General features: G+C 51.7%; 1 protein-coding gene across 1 annotated transcript in view; it reads left to right on the top strand.

Annotated features, from left to right (window-relative positions):
• The window catches only part of MORN1 (MORN repeat containing 1), a 51,197-nt gene that overhangs the window by 10,416 nt on the left and 23,298 nt on the right, over positions 1 to 17,483 (top strand). The window contains 5 exon segments of the mRNA XM_038537691.1: positions 4,847 to 4,943; positions 6,662 to 6,720; positions 6,722 to 6,773; positions 14,771 to 14,894; positions 15,324 to 15,493. Of these exon segments, the coding sequence (XP_038393619.1) occupies positions 4,847 to 4,943; positions 6,662 to 6,720; positions 6,722 to 6,773; positions 14,771 to 14,894; positions 15,324 to 15,493 (502 nt within the window).

Here is a 17,483-nt window from a genome sequence, read left to right as displayed (position 1 = left end):
AGACTCCCACCCTCTTCAACCCTGAGATGTCCAGAAAGCTGCTCTGGGCACCCCCTCAACACGAGCTGTCCCTCAACCATGTCCTACATCAGCTGAGTCTGACAGAACTTGCCAGACCTGAGGGAGGAGGAGTCCCAAGAGAGGTGGGTGCTGCAGGGCCCCATGGGGCAAGGGACTGAGACCCCTGTGCAGCAAAGTCTCCTTCCCAGTGGCAGGGGTGCCTCTACCACACTGTCCCTGCTTCCCATCACCAGTACTCCCTGATGCAGGCCGCTGTAATGAGCCTTTTAAAAATTAGTCCTAGAAAAAATCCACTCTTAAAAATATTACAGCGTCTCCCCTCCAGACATAAAACAGTGTGTCTCAAGGCCAGCATGGCTTCTCTCTCTCTCCTGACAGGAGCCACAGGTCAGGAGGGGGCTGGTGGTTGTAAGTCGCTCACCCTGAAGAGAGCATCTCCTGCCCCTGCTACTCCCTGAGGGTCTGTGCGGGTTACTTCAGGGCCCCCAGCTTGCACTTGCTGACCTTCCGTGCTACCTCCGTCTCCACGGGACTTGGGGGTGGGCAAGCCCAGCAGCTCCTCCCAGGACATGGCCACAGCACGGTGACCCCCACGGGCTGGGGCAGCACTCAGGAATCCCTGCATGTGGAGACATGCCACATGCCCAAGCTGTTGGTGAACTTCGGTGCTTGTTTGCACAGCACACCATTCCTGCATGGCTGTCGTGTGGTCCCCGCTAGAAGCTGCTGGCTTCCGGGCTGTCCCTGGTGCTGCTCCATGCACATTGGCTGTGTTCTTTGTGTTGGCTTTCCCAGAGGGAGGCCTGCTGGTTGGTACACCTGCTTGCCACATGGAGCAGGTGGCTGGCCTTATGTGCGTCTTCACCTGCTGACGGCTCCCAGCTTCCGTTGTCCTTACCTGTGTGTCTTCAGGAACGCCAGGGGCCTTTATGTCCTCACACCACCCTTCCCAGTCCAGGAATGAGGTGCACTGCACACAAGGACCATAGAAGCCTCCGGGCCCGTTCAAGCATGTGTGGGGGTAGGGCTAGACTGCAGAGCCATCGCGGGAACCAGTGCCAGGCTCCACATCCTCATGGGGTTCATATGTCAACAGACATCAGAAACAGGCGTGGAAAGGCAGCGAGCGCCCCAGTTCACACTTTGAAATCTGAGGAATTTACAACCAGGGTCATGGAGGTCAGACACTGACCCCCCGTGACCCCACTATTGTTTGGGAGGCTGATGAGCAGGATGCACACCCATGCCACTGACACATGAGCCTGTGTGGCCACTGCCACCTCTGCAGGCCACCCCCCAAGACGGGGATCCAGGTCCCCATGTCCTCATGTGACCAGACCCCAGGCCACCCCACCTGGTCTACAAGTTTGTGACCTCACCTACTCCGACTCCAAGATTTGGCAATGATGGGGAGGCAGTGAATACCATCTGAGGCAGACACGGAAGAGTCAGGCCCTTGGGCCTTCCTGGCCAGTCAAACCCTGGTGCCCGGGGAGGGCTGGAGGCAGGAAGTGACCGGTGTACCAGGCTGGAGAGTGTGTGTCTGCCTGCGAGCACCAGAGGGCATGGGGGGAGGGTGGCACGCAGTTGGAGAAGCTCCCTAAAATGAGAAGAAAGTCAAATACTTATCACAATTTATTCCCACCCACCCAAGGGGTCTCTCATCCCAGCAGCCCAACTATCCTGGGAGCTTTGGGCACTCAGAAGCAGGCCTAGCCGCAGAGTCTGCTGCATCCCCTGAGTCCTGGGGGCACCCCAGCACCTGCAGGGTGACGGGTGCGCCTCACCATCATCCCGCAGGATGGCTCCCTAACAATTGGACCCTGTCCCGCCAGTCTTTGTGATGTGGACACAGGCCTCATCCCCGCTTCCCGCATCACACCTGCGGTGCATGAGCCCTCCCCTGGGCAGGCAGGGGCAGGGATAGCAGAGGGAGCCCGCTCCAATGGAATGCGCCCCCACCCCACCCCCGGCTGCCTCCGTGAGATGCTTTTGGGTGCAAGTCAGCTGAGAAAGGGCAGAATTTTCAAAGGTATGATTTATACCATTAATTAGAAAAGATTCCTGGCTGCTGGGTGAGGTACATTGTGCACTGGAGCATGTTTGTCCTGGGTAAGTTCTGCATTAAAGCTGTGAATACCCAGCTTCCCAGAGGTTCCAGCAGCGCGAGGACAGGTCGCCTGACTTGAAATGACCAGGGAAAACATGTTGATAGCGCACTGCGTGGGTGCAGGGGTGCCATGGCCCCACGGCACATTTACAGCCACTTAGCAGGCTTCACTCTGTGCCCACAAGCTGTCCCTGAAGCTCCAGTGTGGAATGACCCATGCATCCACTCTTTCCTGGGGTCACCCAAGTCTGTGCCTTTGCAGGGGGCTGGGCAGACAAGAAGGAGAGTGGAGATGAGAGGTGGCCATTCTAGTGGCAGCAGCAGCTACAGTGAGGGCCAACATGGGGGACGGGCCCTGCAGCCATCTCTCGGTTTGGAGAGCTTTTCAGCCAATGCTGATGTCAGCCCCTGAGTGGTCGTGAGGGAGCCCAGGAGTGTTGATGATTAGCGTCCATCTGTGGGACCTGGGACTCCTGGCTCCAGGAGCCCCAGATGCCCCCAAGGATGGGGAAGCAACAACCACTAGGAAGTACCACAGGGTTTCACTCCATCTGGCTGGAGAGTCTGGAGCCACATGATAGAGAGCCGACAAGGGAGGTGCAGGGCTGAGCCGGCACTCCATGCAGAATGAACTCCGGAGCCAATTTCCAGCTTCTTGAATCCTAGCCTCCCACCTGGGAGAGCATATGAACGCGTGGCCGGGCTCCCCGCAGGATGGGGAGACCCCGGCACACCTACATAGGGACAGGAGTGAAGACTGGAATGTGTGGGCAGGTGGCTGGCTTCCCAGGTCATGGGCATAGGACTGCAGCTCTTGCCGCTGGGAAGGCAGAGGGTGGAGGGCAGCTGGAGCTAGGGGGCTGGGAAAGGCAGGGGGCCCCATGTGAAGGCTTCACTCTCTATGAGGCACAGCCATCCCCTGGGGCCCCTGCCCCTGCCCCTGTCCGGGCCTCCTTTGGATCCTGACCACATCTCACTGTACCACCTGTTGATGGTGGCCCGGGGACTGAGCCCAGTGGTTTCTAAGCAGAGGGCAAGGTGGGTGTTGGGGGCAGTGGATTTAGTTCGGCTTCTGTGGGGTTTGCATTTGTTGGGCTGGGAGTCCTGTGGCCTGAGTTGAAATCTCACGATGGAGAATGGTGTTGTGAGGGAAAGTTCCCGGCAAGCAAGCCATGCCAGTGACTTCTTCACTTCCAAGCCTCATTTTCTGCCTCCCAGCAAGCAGATAGAGTAACGGGGGGCTCTGGGGCAGCCCTCTGTCCTCCCAGGGCTGCCCCCGCCTTGACCCATAGCAAGTAGCCTATGTAGGACCCTCCTACTGCTGTCTCCCACCCAATGCACCTTGCCCATCATGGTGAGAGGGCGCCGCTGCCCCGCCTCACATAGGCTCACGGGTGCACAGGTGCACATACACACACACACAGAAACTCATGCACACACATCCCTGTGTATGTACCTGCCTGGTGGTAGGGCCCAGGCACCCGCTGCTGCTGCTCAGAGGTGGTCAGCTGGCCACTCTGTGGCTGCCAGGTGGGCTCCCACCTGAGTCCAGGGTGATAGAGCAGGGCACACTGGCTGATGCGGGTCCCCCTCTGCCCTGATGCCTGGGGGTCTCACCTCCACTTTGGTCTGACCCCATTTCCTGCACACATGAGCCACGTCCTAGAGGACATGACATCAGCCGCGCATGGCAGTGCACATCCAGGGGACACAGCCAGATGCAGCCTCCGGAGAACACGCTCCGTTGGCCCTGCGCCTCTCTGGGCTTTGGGGCGGGAGGGGCAAGGCTGTGTGGTGGCTGCAGTATGGCCCGGCCTTTCCCGGCACGGGGAGATAGCCTGCCCCTGCCCACGTGGACCCCAGCTGCAGCCCAGCCTCTCCTGCCGGTTGCCAGTTGTCCAGTGCCCTGGCCCACAGGCCAGCTGTGATGGGGTCTGGACAGGGATGTCCCCCTCCACCCCTCAACATGACCTGGCTCTGCAGCCCCGGGGCTCAGTGACTCTGGGCTTGAGGCATGAGTTCTGCAGGGCTGCAGCCTTCAGGGGCTGTCCCTGCGCTCCGTGGGCCCCAGCGGCACCCCCTTCTGAAGGGCCTGAGAGAGTCAGCACCAGCCTCGGCTGCCCTGGCCCCCCCAGCACCTGTGGGCACCAATGGCCTGGCCCACATTGACGGCAGGGACAGGACACGGGAGCCCAATTAGCTCCCACAGACAGGTGCATAGAAGCAAATGTGCTTCTGGCTGATTTTTCTTCCAACAGGAGTAATTCATAGGCAAATAAAATACTGTTAGGATCGTGACGTTTACCGCTCTTGCACGTGGTTCCCCCACCATGGGATTCAGAAAGCGAGGCTTTCTGTGGGGGCGGCAGAGCAGGGTGTGCAGCCACCAGCATCCCCTCACAGGTCCTTCGTGAACACCGAGGTCCCTTTGATGGGCCTTGCCACTGCGGGGTCCCCACCCGCACAGATGCAATCTCTGCTGGGAGGATTTTTGTGCTGAAAGCGCCTGTTTTGAGCCGGTGTTTTGTTTGCATTTTATCTATGTACCTTGTCCCCAAACTCCCTGGCATCTTACAGTTCGATTGCAGAGCAACTGTCACGTAGGGCAGTACGCTGTGATTCCCTGCCCCTGAGGTTGTGCGCAGACCCCCGTGGGCCTCCCCAGCGCCTCAAGTGTCCCCTGTGGGCTCTGGGTCCACATGGCTCTCTCCACAGGGACAGTGGCACAGTGACGTCTTCAGTGGCCTAGGCAACATGACCCACTGCTCCGGGGCCATCTACCGTGGGATGTGGATCAATGGTCACCCAGTGGGTAGGTGCCTCTCCCACCCCTGCCTCCCCCTTGGCCTTGCTGGGTCATCTGTGGGGTCTCTCCAGTGGCTTCAGGCACTTGCATGGAGATGTTAGATCAGGAGGTGTTGGGGGGTGCTGAAATGGGATCTAAAACCTCAGCCCCTTTAGGAAAAACATATTCCAATCAGGTTTGATAAGTGCTTGTGATGGGCTCAATTCACGATCTCAGGGTCCTGAGATGGAGCCTCATTGTTGGGCTCCCTGCTCAGCGCAGAGTCAGCTGCTCCCTCTCCCTCTGCCTCTTCCCACTCATGGTCTCTCTCTTTCAAATGAATAAATTAAAAATCTTTAAAAATATTTTTTTAAATAAAATAATTTTAAAATTTTTTTAAAGGTTTGTGACCAGCAGAGGTCCCAGCTGGGCCTCAGAGGCCAGCAGCTCTGCTGTGAGCAGGACATGCCAGCCTCAGAGGGTCCCCCACCAGCAGCTAGATGGCACCCCATCTAGCTCCCCTCCCTGAGCTCTCTGCACTGTGACAGGAGTGTAGGCGGCCTGCAGGGACCTTCGCTGGGGGCCACCTGCCCTTCCCTCTGTTGCCCCATCAGGTAGCCTCCTATTAGACTCTAGAACAGAGGTGCCACTAGGGGTCACAAGTCTGGGTGCTGCTGCTCACTCAGAGCCAACCAGGTGTGCACCTCAGGGAGGTCCCCAGAGTACCTTGCCTGGGAGACGCCTCAGCTCCAGGGTCAGGTGGAGTCTCCTTGAGGGACTCCTGGATCCCTCCCTGCCCCCCCCCCCCAGCCTCAGGCAGGCTCCACCAGGAGCACCTTAGTAACTTCACCTTGGGAAGAGACCCAGATCCCACCCCACCCCAAATTAGGAGTTTTCGAATCCCTGGGTGTGAAAGACTCAGGCAATGGGCATGAGACGTGGCCTTGCTTCCCCCCAACAGAGTCTCAGCAAACACTGGGAAAGCCTAGGACAGCTGGGGTGGGCTCTGGCCTCGCCCTGCTGGGTGTCGGGAGGTTCCCCCCAGAACAGGGTTGGGCTGCGCCCATGTGAACTGACACCCTCCAGCCCCACTGTCTCCATGAAGCAGCCGGCACCTGTCGCCCTGCAGGCACGCCTGTGTGTGCTCCCTCCTAGCTGGCATGTCCTTGATCAGGCTTTTCGCAGTGATTGGTTTTAAACATCCTAGACCTTGTGCTGTGCCAGAGGTCATTGCCCTTGGGGACATCGGGGATACAGGGGAAGCAGACACTGTGAACATCATCTCCAGCTGCTCAGACCCCAGAGGATGCCCCGCAGGTCCAGCCTGTGGGTGGACGAGCCCTTGCCAGGCCTGCTCCCCAGCAGGTGGCCGCAGCACCGCATCTAGCACACATGGAGCCATTGACTCCAATGCAAGGAGTCCCAACCAACCAGAGGGTGTGCGAACCCATATGCTGACAAGCCAGTTGCTCACCGCTCTTCAACATGTGGTGGACCTCTGAAGTCTCTTTAATATGACCAGTTCTGTAATAAGTTGCTTAGAAGTCACACTGACCCTCAGGCTGGGGTCACAGTCTTATCTTAGTGACTGCCTGAGTCACTTGGTGAGGTGGCTCGTGCTGGGACTCACAGTTCCTCTCCTGCAAAGCCCTGGAACCATACAGGTGTGGGAGGGCCCACATGGGGGTCACTCAGGCAGGGGCCCCACGGGTCACCTGTGCTGCCCTCTGCTCTGCTCTCTCCAGCACAAGCCAAGAGAATCGTGATTACAGGTCCAGAGGTGATGGACGTGGCTCAGGGGTCTTCCCTTCACACTGAGTGTTCAGCTGCGGCAGGATAATGGTGAAGTGGCCAAAGGTAAGCATCTCCAGGACAGTGACTGAGTTTTCAGAAAGATCAACAGGCCTCAGGTTCTCAGGGTTACAGATGTGGTTCCTTGTATGGGGACACCCGTGATAACTATGTTCAAGAGGTCCTCATCACTAGGGCCTTGGCAGAGAGGCAGCAGGACATGTGAGGCCTCCAGCTGGCAGGAGGCAACCATGTGCATCCTATGCATGTGCACGTGCAAATGTGCAACATGCGTGCATGAGCCTGGAGCCATTGCACCTCTCACAGGAGGATGGGTGGCTCTTCAGTACCGCTGGTGCATCTGTAGGGCACCAGTCACTCAGCCTGGTGAGAGGCAAGTCCCTGTTGTCCTCCATAGGTAATCAGGGAAGGACAGGTCTCCAGTAGATTTGGTTGCTGCCTGAGGAATCATATCAGCCGGGAGGTGATGCAGAGGGTGAACTGGCTAACCTCCCAGAGCCCTTCCCACTCATGAGCCGAGCACCTGGTGCGGAGGGGGGTGCCCTGCCAGGGCAGCAGGTACAACCCAAGTACGACCCCAAGTACGACCATCGGCCCCTGGGTGGTCACTGTGCCAGGGCCAGTAATAAACGCCTGCCTGGGATTCTTAATGTCCATTAGTTCACCTGAGTTTAACCAGCTCTAACAAGCCACGACGAGCAGCACGGACCAAAGACAGTCACAATTGGTTTATTTTAACAACTTATTGTGGTGTCACTTATACCACTCAAAATCCTCATGTATTAAGTGATTCTGTGATTTTCAGTAAATTTACCGAGTTGGACAAGCAGCATCATGGTTCTGAGACCATTCCCTTCACCACAGAAATGCCACTCCTTCCTGCCCGCAGCCCCAGTCCCCCCACCCCTCTCCATGGATTTGCCTGCTGTGGGCTCGTGGGGTGAGTGCAGTCCCACCATGCAGAGCCTCTGGCTCTGTGTCCCTGACTGGTATCCTTAGCTGAGGCGCTTCACTGACCATGTCTGCGCCTGGTTCCCCTGCTTGTCTGTTGGTGCACCTCTGAGTTCTTACACTTTGGGCAGCTGGGAACCTTCAGTGGGTGTCTTGTGCAGCCTCCATTTTTTGTCTCTCGGTTATGCCCTGGTGAGTGGGGATGCTGGATCATCTGGCAGATTTATGTGTGAACTTTCACAGAAACTGCCAGACTGCCTCCCAAAGTGGCCACTCCACTCTACAATCCCGTCAGCCACACGAGGCTCAGTTTCCTCACATCCACAGCCACCCTGAGGGCATTGAGGGCATCCCACTGAGGTTCTGAGTCACACTCCCCTCACCACAGACAGTGTGGAGTAGCTCTTCGTGTGTTTATTAGCCACGTGTGTGTCTTCTCTAGAAAAGTGTTTATCCAACTATGCTGCCCATTTTTTTTTAATTAGGCTGTTATTGTTTTTCAGTTATACAAGTTCTTATGTATTCTGGATACTAGTCCTTTATCAGATACATATTTGCAAATACTTTGAGCTGTGGCTCATCTTGTCGTTTTCTTTGAATATTTTTTAAAAAACTGATAGGCTGGGGATCCCTGGGTGGCTCAGCGGTTTAGTGCCTGCCTTTGGCCCAGGGCACGATCCTGGAGTCCCAGGATCAAGTCCCATGTCGGGCTCCTGGCATGGAGCCTGCTTCTCCCTCCTCCTGTGTCTCTGCTCTCTCTCTCTGTCTATCATAAATAAATAAATAAATCTTTGAAAAAAATAAAACAAAAAACTGATAGACTAATTGATTTGAGAGAGAGAGCGCAGGAGGGGAGGGGCAGAGGGAGAAGGAGAATGAGAATCTCAATCAAACTCCCTGCTCAGCAAGGAGCCCAACTCAGGACTCAATCCCATGATCCCAAGATCACGACCTGAGCTGAAATCAAGAATTGGACACCTAACTAATGGAGTTACCCAGGCGACTTTCATCTCATCATTTTCTTAATGCAACCTTCTGAAGTGCAGAGGTTTTTTATTTTGATCAAAATTTGTCAATTCTTTCTTTTATGGGTCATAATTTTGGTAACATGTAGGAATGATTAGCTTGATGCATGTACACAAAGACATTCTCCTGTTTTCTGCTAAAAGTTTTGCTCTTGCGTTTCTGCAATCCATTCACAGTTAATTTTTGTGGGTAAGATAAAATTCTAAATTCATCTTTTCTCATGGAGATGTCCAATCATCCCAGCATCATGTGCTGAAAAGACTGTCCTCTCCCCCACTGAATTGCCTTGGTGACTCAGTCAACAGCCACTTCACTATAAGACTGAGGGCTTTGACCCACGTGTCTGTACCTGCACTGCCACCACACCATCTTTCATTGTGAGTTTGAAAATTAGAGGCTCCTCCAATTCTGCTTCCCTTTTTAAGATTTTATTTATTTATTCATGAGAGACAGAGAGAGAGGCAGAGTCATAGGCAGAGGGAGAAGCAGGCTCCATGCAGGAAGCCCGATGCGGGACTTGATCCTAGAACTCCAGAATCACAGCTTGAGCTAAAGGCAGATGCTCAGCCTCTGAGCCACCCAGGCATCCCCAATTTTGCTTTCTTTTCCAAGATTGTTTTGGCTATTCTGGGAACTTCGAATTTATATAATTTTTTTAGGATCAGCTTGTCAGGTTTTGCTATTAAAAAAATTTTTTTAAAAGCCTGCTGGGATTTTGTTAAGGATTGCTTTGACTATGACCAGGAACAGCTGCCATTAATAGCACCGTATCTTCCAATCCATGAACATGGGACACCTCCCCATTTATCCATATCTTTACTTTCTCTCACCAATGTTTTCTAATTATGTGTGCAAGTGTTTCACTTCTTTTGTTAAACTTATTAATAAATGATAATTTATTGGTAGTTAGGTTATAACTTAACTGTAATTTGTTCACTAATAAATGTGTAATATTTATTATTTTTATGCTATTATGAGAGGAATTGTTTCCTTACCTTTATTTCAGAAATTTCTAAGCTAGAATCAATTTTTAAATATTGATCTTATATCCTTTGACCTTGCTGAACTCATTTGCTAGCTCTGCTAGTTTAGCTGAGAATTTCTTAGGATTTTTCTGTATAAAGAATCATGTCATCTGCAAAAATATCCGATTTTTCTTCTTCCCTTCCAGTCTGAATGTGTTTCTTTCTTTCATTTGCAATATTTTACATTCCCATTGGAAGTCTCTGGTTGATCAACATCTTTGCCAGCATTTGTTACCATGAGTCTTTTTGATTCTAGCCATCCTACTGGGTATGAAGTGACATTTCATTATGCTCTGATTTGCATTCCCCAAACAAGTAAGATATTGAGCATCTTTTTATGTATTTGTTGACCATTTGTATATCTTCTTTGGAGACATATCTATTCAGCTCTTTGCCCACTTAAAAAAATGAGTAACTTTTTTTTATTGTTATTTAGAGTTCTTTATATGCTCTGGTTGTAAATCCCCTTATCAAATACCTGCTTTGCAAATATTTTTTCCCATTTTGTGAATTGCCTTACAGTTTCTTGGTGGTGTCCTTTGAACACAAAAGTTTTCAATTTGGGGGAAGTGCAATTCACTTACTTTCTTTTGTTGCTTGTGCTGTTGGTTTCATATCCAAGAAGACTGCCTCTTTCAGAGTCCTGAAAATTTTATTTTCTTCTAAGAATTTTATATTTTTAGCTCTTACATTTACAACTATGATCCATTTGGAGTTAACCTTTGTGTATGGTGTGAGGCAGGGGCCAACTACATTCTCTTTTGCATGTGAATGTCCAGTTGTCCCAGTGTCATTTGTTGAAAGGCTGTGATTTGTTCCATTGAATTATCTGGGCATTCCATTTGCTAAAATTTTGTTTAGAGTTTTTGCATATCTCTCCATGAAGGATATTGGTCTTAATTTTTTTTCTTTTTAAAAATTTTATTTTTGGGACACTGGGGTGGCTCAGCGGTTGAGCATCTGCCTTCAGCCCAGGGTGTGATCCCAGAGACCTGGGATTGAGTCCCGCATCGACCTCCCTGCATGGAGCCTGCTGTTCCCTCTGCCTGTGTCTCCACCTCTCTCCCTGTCTCTCTCATATGAAGAAATAAATAAAATCTTTTAAAAAAATAAAAATAAAAATTTTATTTTTAGGTAATCTCTACACCCAACATGAGGCTCAAACTTTTAACCCCAAGATTAAGAATCACATGACCCACCTACTGAGCCAGCCAGGTGCCCCCCAATTTTTTTTTATAATGTCTTAGTCTGGTTTTGGTATCAGAGTAATGTTGACCTCATGCTTCAGTTTTCTGGAAGAATCTGTTGAATTAGTATTATTTCTTTCTTAAATATTTGGTAGGTTTCAATATGAAGGCCATTGAGGCCTGCAGTTTCTTTGTGCAGACTTATAACTACCTACTCAACTTCTTTAATGGATATAAGGTTATTTCGGTTATCTATTTCTTCTTAAGTAAACCTCAGTGTTTTGTATCTTTGTGTGTATGTGTTTAAAGATTTTATTTATTCATGAAAGACACAGAGAGGCAGAGACATAGGCAGAGGGAGAAGCAGGCTCCCTGTGGGGAGCCTGACGTGGGACTCGATTCCAGGACCCTGAGATCATGACCTGAGCCAAAGGCAGCCACCCAACCACTGAGCAACCCAGGTATCCCATGTTTTGTATCTTTGAAGGAATATTCGTTCATTTCATCTAAGCTGTCAGATTTATTGTAATAAGTTTGTTCATAATATTCCCTCATTCTCCTTTAATGCACTTTTAATGCACTCTTTTGTTCTTACTATGGGTTATTGATGTCTTCTTTTCCATTTTGCCTGACTAGTCTGGCTACAGGTTATCAGTTTCATTGATAAATAATCAACTTTTGGCTTTATTGATTTCTCTATTGTCTGTTTTCTATTCCATTAATTCCTATTATGGTCTTATTATTTCCTTGCTTCTGCTTACTTTGGGTTTAATTTGTTTGTAACAACAAATTTTGTTGTTTTGTTTTAGTTTTTAAGATGGAAACCAATGCCATTTCTTTCACACCTTTCTTTACTAATACAAGAGTTTATTGCTATTAATGAACACCCTTAGTACTGCTTTAGCTGCATCCTGGAGATTTTTTTTTAAGATTTTATTTATTTATTTATGAGAGACACAGAGAGGCAGAGACATAGACAGAGGGAGGAGCAGGCTCCCTGTGGGGAGCCCAGTGTGGGACTCCATCCCAGAACCCCAGGATCATGCATGACCTGACCCAGAGGCAAATGCTCAACCAAACCACTGAGCCACCCAGACATCCCTCCAGAGATCTTTCTGCAATTAACTTCTAACTTAGTCCCTGTGGTTAAGAGTCACACGTTGTATTTCTTCAGTCCGTTTCAATGTATTGAGACTTTTTAATAACATTGGTTCTATTTTGGTAAATGTTGTATGGGCACTTTGAGAAGAATATGATTTCTGCTTTTGTTGGGTAGAATATTCTATAAATATCCATCAGGTGGATTTTATGATACTATCAAGTTTACATGTGCTTGCTGATTTTTCTGTCTGCTTGTTCTATCAATTATTGACAGTGGTATATTGAAATCTCATTTTTCATAGATCTTTTTACCAGGTATAGAATCCTGGTTCACAAAAAAAAAAAAAAAAAAAAAACAAAAACAAAACAAAAAAAAAAAACCTGGTTCACCTCCCAGCAGTACAGCAGCACTGTTCCATTGTCTTCTTGTCTGCACTGTTTCCAGTGAGAAGTTGGCTGTCATCCTTATCCATGTTTTCTCTGTACAAACATGCTTTTTCTCTAGCTGCTTTTAAGATTTTCTTTTTATCACTGATTTGAATAGTTTTATTTTTGATGCAACATGGTATGGTTTTCTTCATGTTTCTTGTGCCTGGGATCTGTTGATCTTCTTAGATCTGTGGTTTTATAGTTTTTATCAAGTTTGGGAATTTTTCTAAACAAATAAATCTTAAAAAAAAGAAAAAGAAAAGAAAAAAGGAAAGAGGTTCCTGGATGGCTTAGTTGGTTAAGCATCTGACTCTTGATTTTGGCTCAGGTATTGATCTCTGGGTAGTGAGATTGAGCCTCATGTTGGGCTCTGAATTCAGCAGGGAGTCTGCTTGGGATCCTCTCCTTCTTCCTCTCCCTCTGCCCCTCCTTCCACCCCTTCCCCACTCATGTGCTCTCTATCTCTCCCTCCCTCCTCCCCCTCAAATAAATAAATAAATAAATAAATCTTTTTTAAAATGGGGGGGATTTTTCAGCCTTTATTTCTTCAAATAGCTTTTCCATCACAACTTCTCCCTCTTCTCTTTTATGGGCCCCCTTACCCATGTACTAGGGCGCTCAAAGTTTCCCCACTGTTCATGGATTCTTTCTCCCCTTCCCCCTTCCTCCCTCTTCTCTCTTTACCTTCATTTCTTCTTTTTCCCTTCCATAGCTATGTTTTCAAGTTCATTAATATTTTTTCTGCAATATCTAATCTGTCCTTGATCACATGCAGCGTGTTTTTATTTCTGGAAGTTCAACTTTGTTTTTATATCTTCTGTGTCTCTACTTATGTTTTGAATGCATGAGATACAGTTATAATAAAAACTTTGAAAAAGCACCCTTTCCTGCTAATTCTAACATCTGGGTCAGTTCTGGGTTGGTTTTAGTTGATTACGTTCCCTCCTCATTATGGACCATGCTTTTCTGCATTCTTTGTGTGGCGATCTTTGATTGGTGCCAGACATTGAGAATTTTACCATTTAGGGGCTGGATATTTCTGTGTTCCCAAAACTTCTTGGGCTTTGTTCTGGGGCATAGTTGGTTTATTTGGAGACATTTTGATCCTCTCAGGTTTTGCCTGTATGATGTGTTAGGTGTGGAGGAGAGCTCTGTCTGAGGCCCATTATTCCTACTCTTGAAGTGGGAGCTTCTGAGAGCCCTGCCCAGTGTGGCCAACGGGAGTGAGCACCGCTCCCAAACTGCCAGGATCAGGCCCCTGCCACCTTCTCAAGTGGCTCTTTCCCTGGCCTCTAGGCATTTCTTCACACTCATGTACTGATCTGTGCTCTGCTGTGCACCCGAGGGGCCTGCGCTTCTCTTTCTTTGCCTCCAGGCCTCCAGGACTCCTGCTGTATGCCTGTTGTCATGGATGTCCAGCTATTTCCTCACTGAGGAGGTTCCTGGGCTTGCTTAGTCCCCTCCCTGCACCTAGTCCACCTTCTCTAAGATAGTGACCTGGGCAGTTATGGAGTCGACACCATTTGTTCCCCATCTCTCAGGGACTGCTGTCCTTGCCTAAGGTCCAGGATCTTGAAAACCATTATATTATCATTAAATTTTGTCTGCTTTTTTGGTCTCTTCAAGTAGGGTCATGGATTGGTTGCAGGTACTCCATCTTGACTAAAAGTGGAAGCTGGTCAAACCACAGTGGGCCGTGGCTCTCTACTCCTTTCCTTCTGAGTCAAAGTGTTTGCAGGGCCCACCTGCCATGTCTCCTCTTCCAGAGGGACTGGACAATGGGCCTCCACTGACACTGGTCAGTGTCGTTGTTGGCTGTCCTGCAATGGATCCAGAGTCCACATGACCAGGCCCTGTGCTGAGTGCCTCGGGAGTGTAGACTAGGGAGACAGAGCCACCCCCTGAGTCGAGGTGGGAGATGGGTAACGGGTAGTGATGGCTTCCTGGAGGCAGGACCATACTGGAGACAAGCCTCCTGTGTATCTGGTCTCGACAACCCCCATGCCCCTGAGCAGGTGAAGTCCTGAGGACAGCCAACAAGGAAAGGTTCTCCCAGAGGCTCAGCTTGGTCCCATGAGGCCCAGACCCCCCCAGCAGGGCAGTGTGGATGGCTCAGCCAAGGGCCAGGAGGGGTGGGGAGGCCAGGAAGGTGGTCGGGGCTCAAGTTGAACGTAGTTGTGGCCTGGGCCAGCATCACTCCTATGGGAGGTCTGCTGCAATGCCCCTTACAGGTGTCCAGGCCAGGAACCAGGGAGGGAGAGATCCAGTGCTTGTCCCATTCTATTCCTTCCTTGAGACAGCCTGCTTCTCTCCCCTTTCCAAGGTGAGGACGGCCGGGTTTTGAAGATCTCAGCTGGTGTCAGGTACGTGCAGCTCCCGGCCTATTCGGAGGTCAGCTTCTTCAAAGTGAATAAGGACAGCCAAGAGACACCCATCCAGACGCCGTTGTGAGTATGGATGACCCTGGACAATACCTGTGTGACACTGGGGACAGGGAGGAATGGCCCAGAATTGCTCTACCCAAACCCTGTCTCCACATCACTCTACACCAGCCAGGACTCTGAGGGCACTGACCGCCAGACACCATGAGCTCCATTTTGTGGAGAGGAAGCAAAGGCACCTGAGGCAGTGGGGGCTGGGCAAAGAGCCAGGAGCAGGAAGACTAGGGTTGCAGCAGGGTTCTAGGTGGTCCCAGAGCAAGACCAGCTCCCTGCTCCCACCCTCCCTTATTCCCACTAACTTTACCTCTCAGTGCCTGCCTCAGCCCCTTCTCCTCCTAGGAAGGGCCTCTATGCCACGGTGTCCCCCTCAGCCAGGTGTCCCTACCCTTCAGCTCGGCATCCACCAAAGCACAGTCCCACCTATTCCCTTTGTAGTGGGTTTGAGTGCATTGCCTATCCTCTGTGGAGTCCCAAGTCTGGGGGCCTGGAGCCCAGAGCTGCCCTGGAAAGTGCCGGAGACCTGCTGCCCCCCAAGGGAGAGCTGGAGCCAGCGCTGGCATCAAATACCTTTCGTGGCCAGAGGGACATCCCCGGTGGCCTCCCTGGTGAGTAGAGTTAACCAGCTGATTGGCGAGGGGTGGCATGAGTGCTTAGAGGCATGTGGGGTGACAGCGAATGCCCCAGGAACTGGGCAGGAGGAAAATCAAGTTGAGCCTGGAGAACCCAGGCACGGTGACCCTGGAGAACACAGGACATCCCAGGAAGGTGGTAGTGGGCCTGAGCAGGCCTCTCCTCTGCAAGGCCAATCACCGTGTCTGTGGGCTGACAGACAGGTAGGGAGCTATCTGTCGTGAGTGTCCAGGCCTCTCAGGTGCAAACCCAGTGCCCAGGGTGGGGCTGGGGCACAGGCACTCCCAGGGGCCCCCACAGAGCGCATCTGGTCTATTGCTGTCAGCGTAAACGGAAGTGGTTTAGTTTGCACACCAGGAGCTGGCGGGAGAATGAAGCCCTGGCTGATGGTCTCAGGGTTGTTTCTGCATCTGTCAGGCCGAGGCCTGGGCCCGCGGCAAACCCACCAAGGTCACTGTCACCAGGAGGTCTGTGGTCAGTGTGGACAGGACCTCTGAGTGTAGGAGCCCACCCCGGTGGCCCCCACCTGCCAAGGTCAGCCACCATCTGTAGTCCTGTGCGGGTTTGCCTGGTTTTCCGGCTGATTCTGTGACTGTCCAGCATCTCTGTGTGCATTTGGCTCCGATTCCTCATGGAGACATGGCTCCCGGTGTCTGAAAACTTGCTGCCGTGGAGCCGCTGGCCTGGCTTTCCCATGGATTATTCCAGAATTACGCCTGGAAGCCAAGTGCTGGAGCTTAGGAGGTGAATCTAAGTTTAATCTCTACATCTCACTGTGTCTGGGGTTCCTAGGTGCCCCCACACCATCCGATGTGTCGCAGTCCCATGGGAAGAGCATTGGCATTACCCGAGGCATCCCAGCTGAGCATGGCCAGGGGTTCCTGCGTGGCCCCCTGTGCCTGTCCTCACCACAGGAAACAGCTCACCAGATCCTTGGGGACCATTGCAAGCTTTGTTCTCGGGACTCAGGGGTCCCCAAGGGGCAAGTTCACACACGCATTAGCTGTGGGGGCCTCCAGGCTCTTCTTGGCCTTTGAAGAGGGGCCGTCCCCACAGTTAGGATCCCAGCCCTGGACACCACAGAGGGGTGCTTCTGAGTCACAGAGTGCTGGGCAGACCCGGCCTGGGCTCTCAATTGGGGGAGCCACAGGCTGTGGGGGGGGGCTTGGGGAGCCTGGCCATGACCCCTCATCGGCTTCCAGCTCAGTTTATAGGAGCAATTTTACGCTGCAGGGCAAAACCGTTCTCATATTTCTGTGTAAAAACACTCGCCGGGCGCCACGCCTTCCACTGGGAGGGATTTCAGAGCCTGTAATGAGGTCTCCGTGGAAACCAGGCCCAGAAAGGGGGCCCCCCACGTCTGCTCCTTGATGTTTAGTGCAGGCGGCCAGGGCCTGGCCGGCTGTGCAGGCTTGGGGTGCTCGCCACTCGAGAGGCGGGTCTCACCCCGTGCTCGCGGGGCTGGTCTCAAGCTGCCAACACGTTCAGAGACGTTTCTAGCTTTGCTGAGGTGCGGGTGTGGTGCTGCAGAAAATTATCTTTTGGGAGACCGGGCGGTGGGGGAACGTGCCTTTGGTTTTATGAGAAGCACTCAGGTTGGAGCCCTGAGCCTTTGGGGTGTGAGCTCTGAAGGCATCGTGGCTGAGCCCAAGCCCCAGTCCTTGGCCAGGTGCGTCTGGGGGCTGCTGCCTACAGTGGGGCTGCTGCTTCTCAGCCCTTCTCTGGCTGGGCACTGCTGTACCGACCTCCTCTTCTGCAAGATGGTGAGCAGCATCTGCCCCCAAGATTGCCGCCCCATTGTGACCCCCTCCTGTCCCCCCCTCTGGGTGGCAGGCCAGGGACATGCACAGCTGCCCAGGGGTCAGGAAGGGTTGAAGGGCTTCAACTCCATTGATGTGAACATCTCACATGCTTCTGCTTCTCTTACGGGAACGGGGTCACCTCCAAATGCTCTGGAGGACCACT

The sequence above is a fragment of the Canis lupus genome, chromosome 5 (assembly GCF_011100685.1).
Source record: "Canis lupus familiaris isolate Mischka breed German Shepherd chromosome 5, alternate assembly UU_Cfam_GSD_1.0, whole genome shotgun sequence".
NCBI lineage: Eukaryota > Metazoa > Chordata > Mammalia > Carnivora > Canidae > Canis > Canis lupus.
Note: the sequence above shows the minus strand (reverse complement) of the source record. Positions and strands in the feature narration are given on the sequence as shown.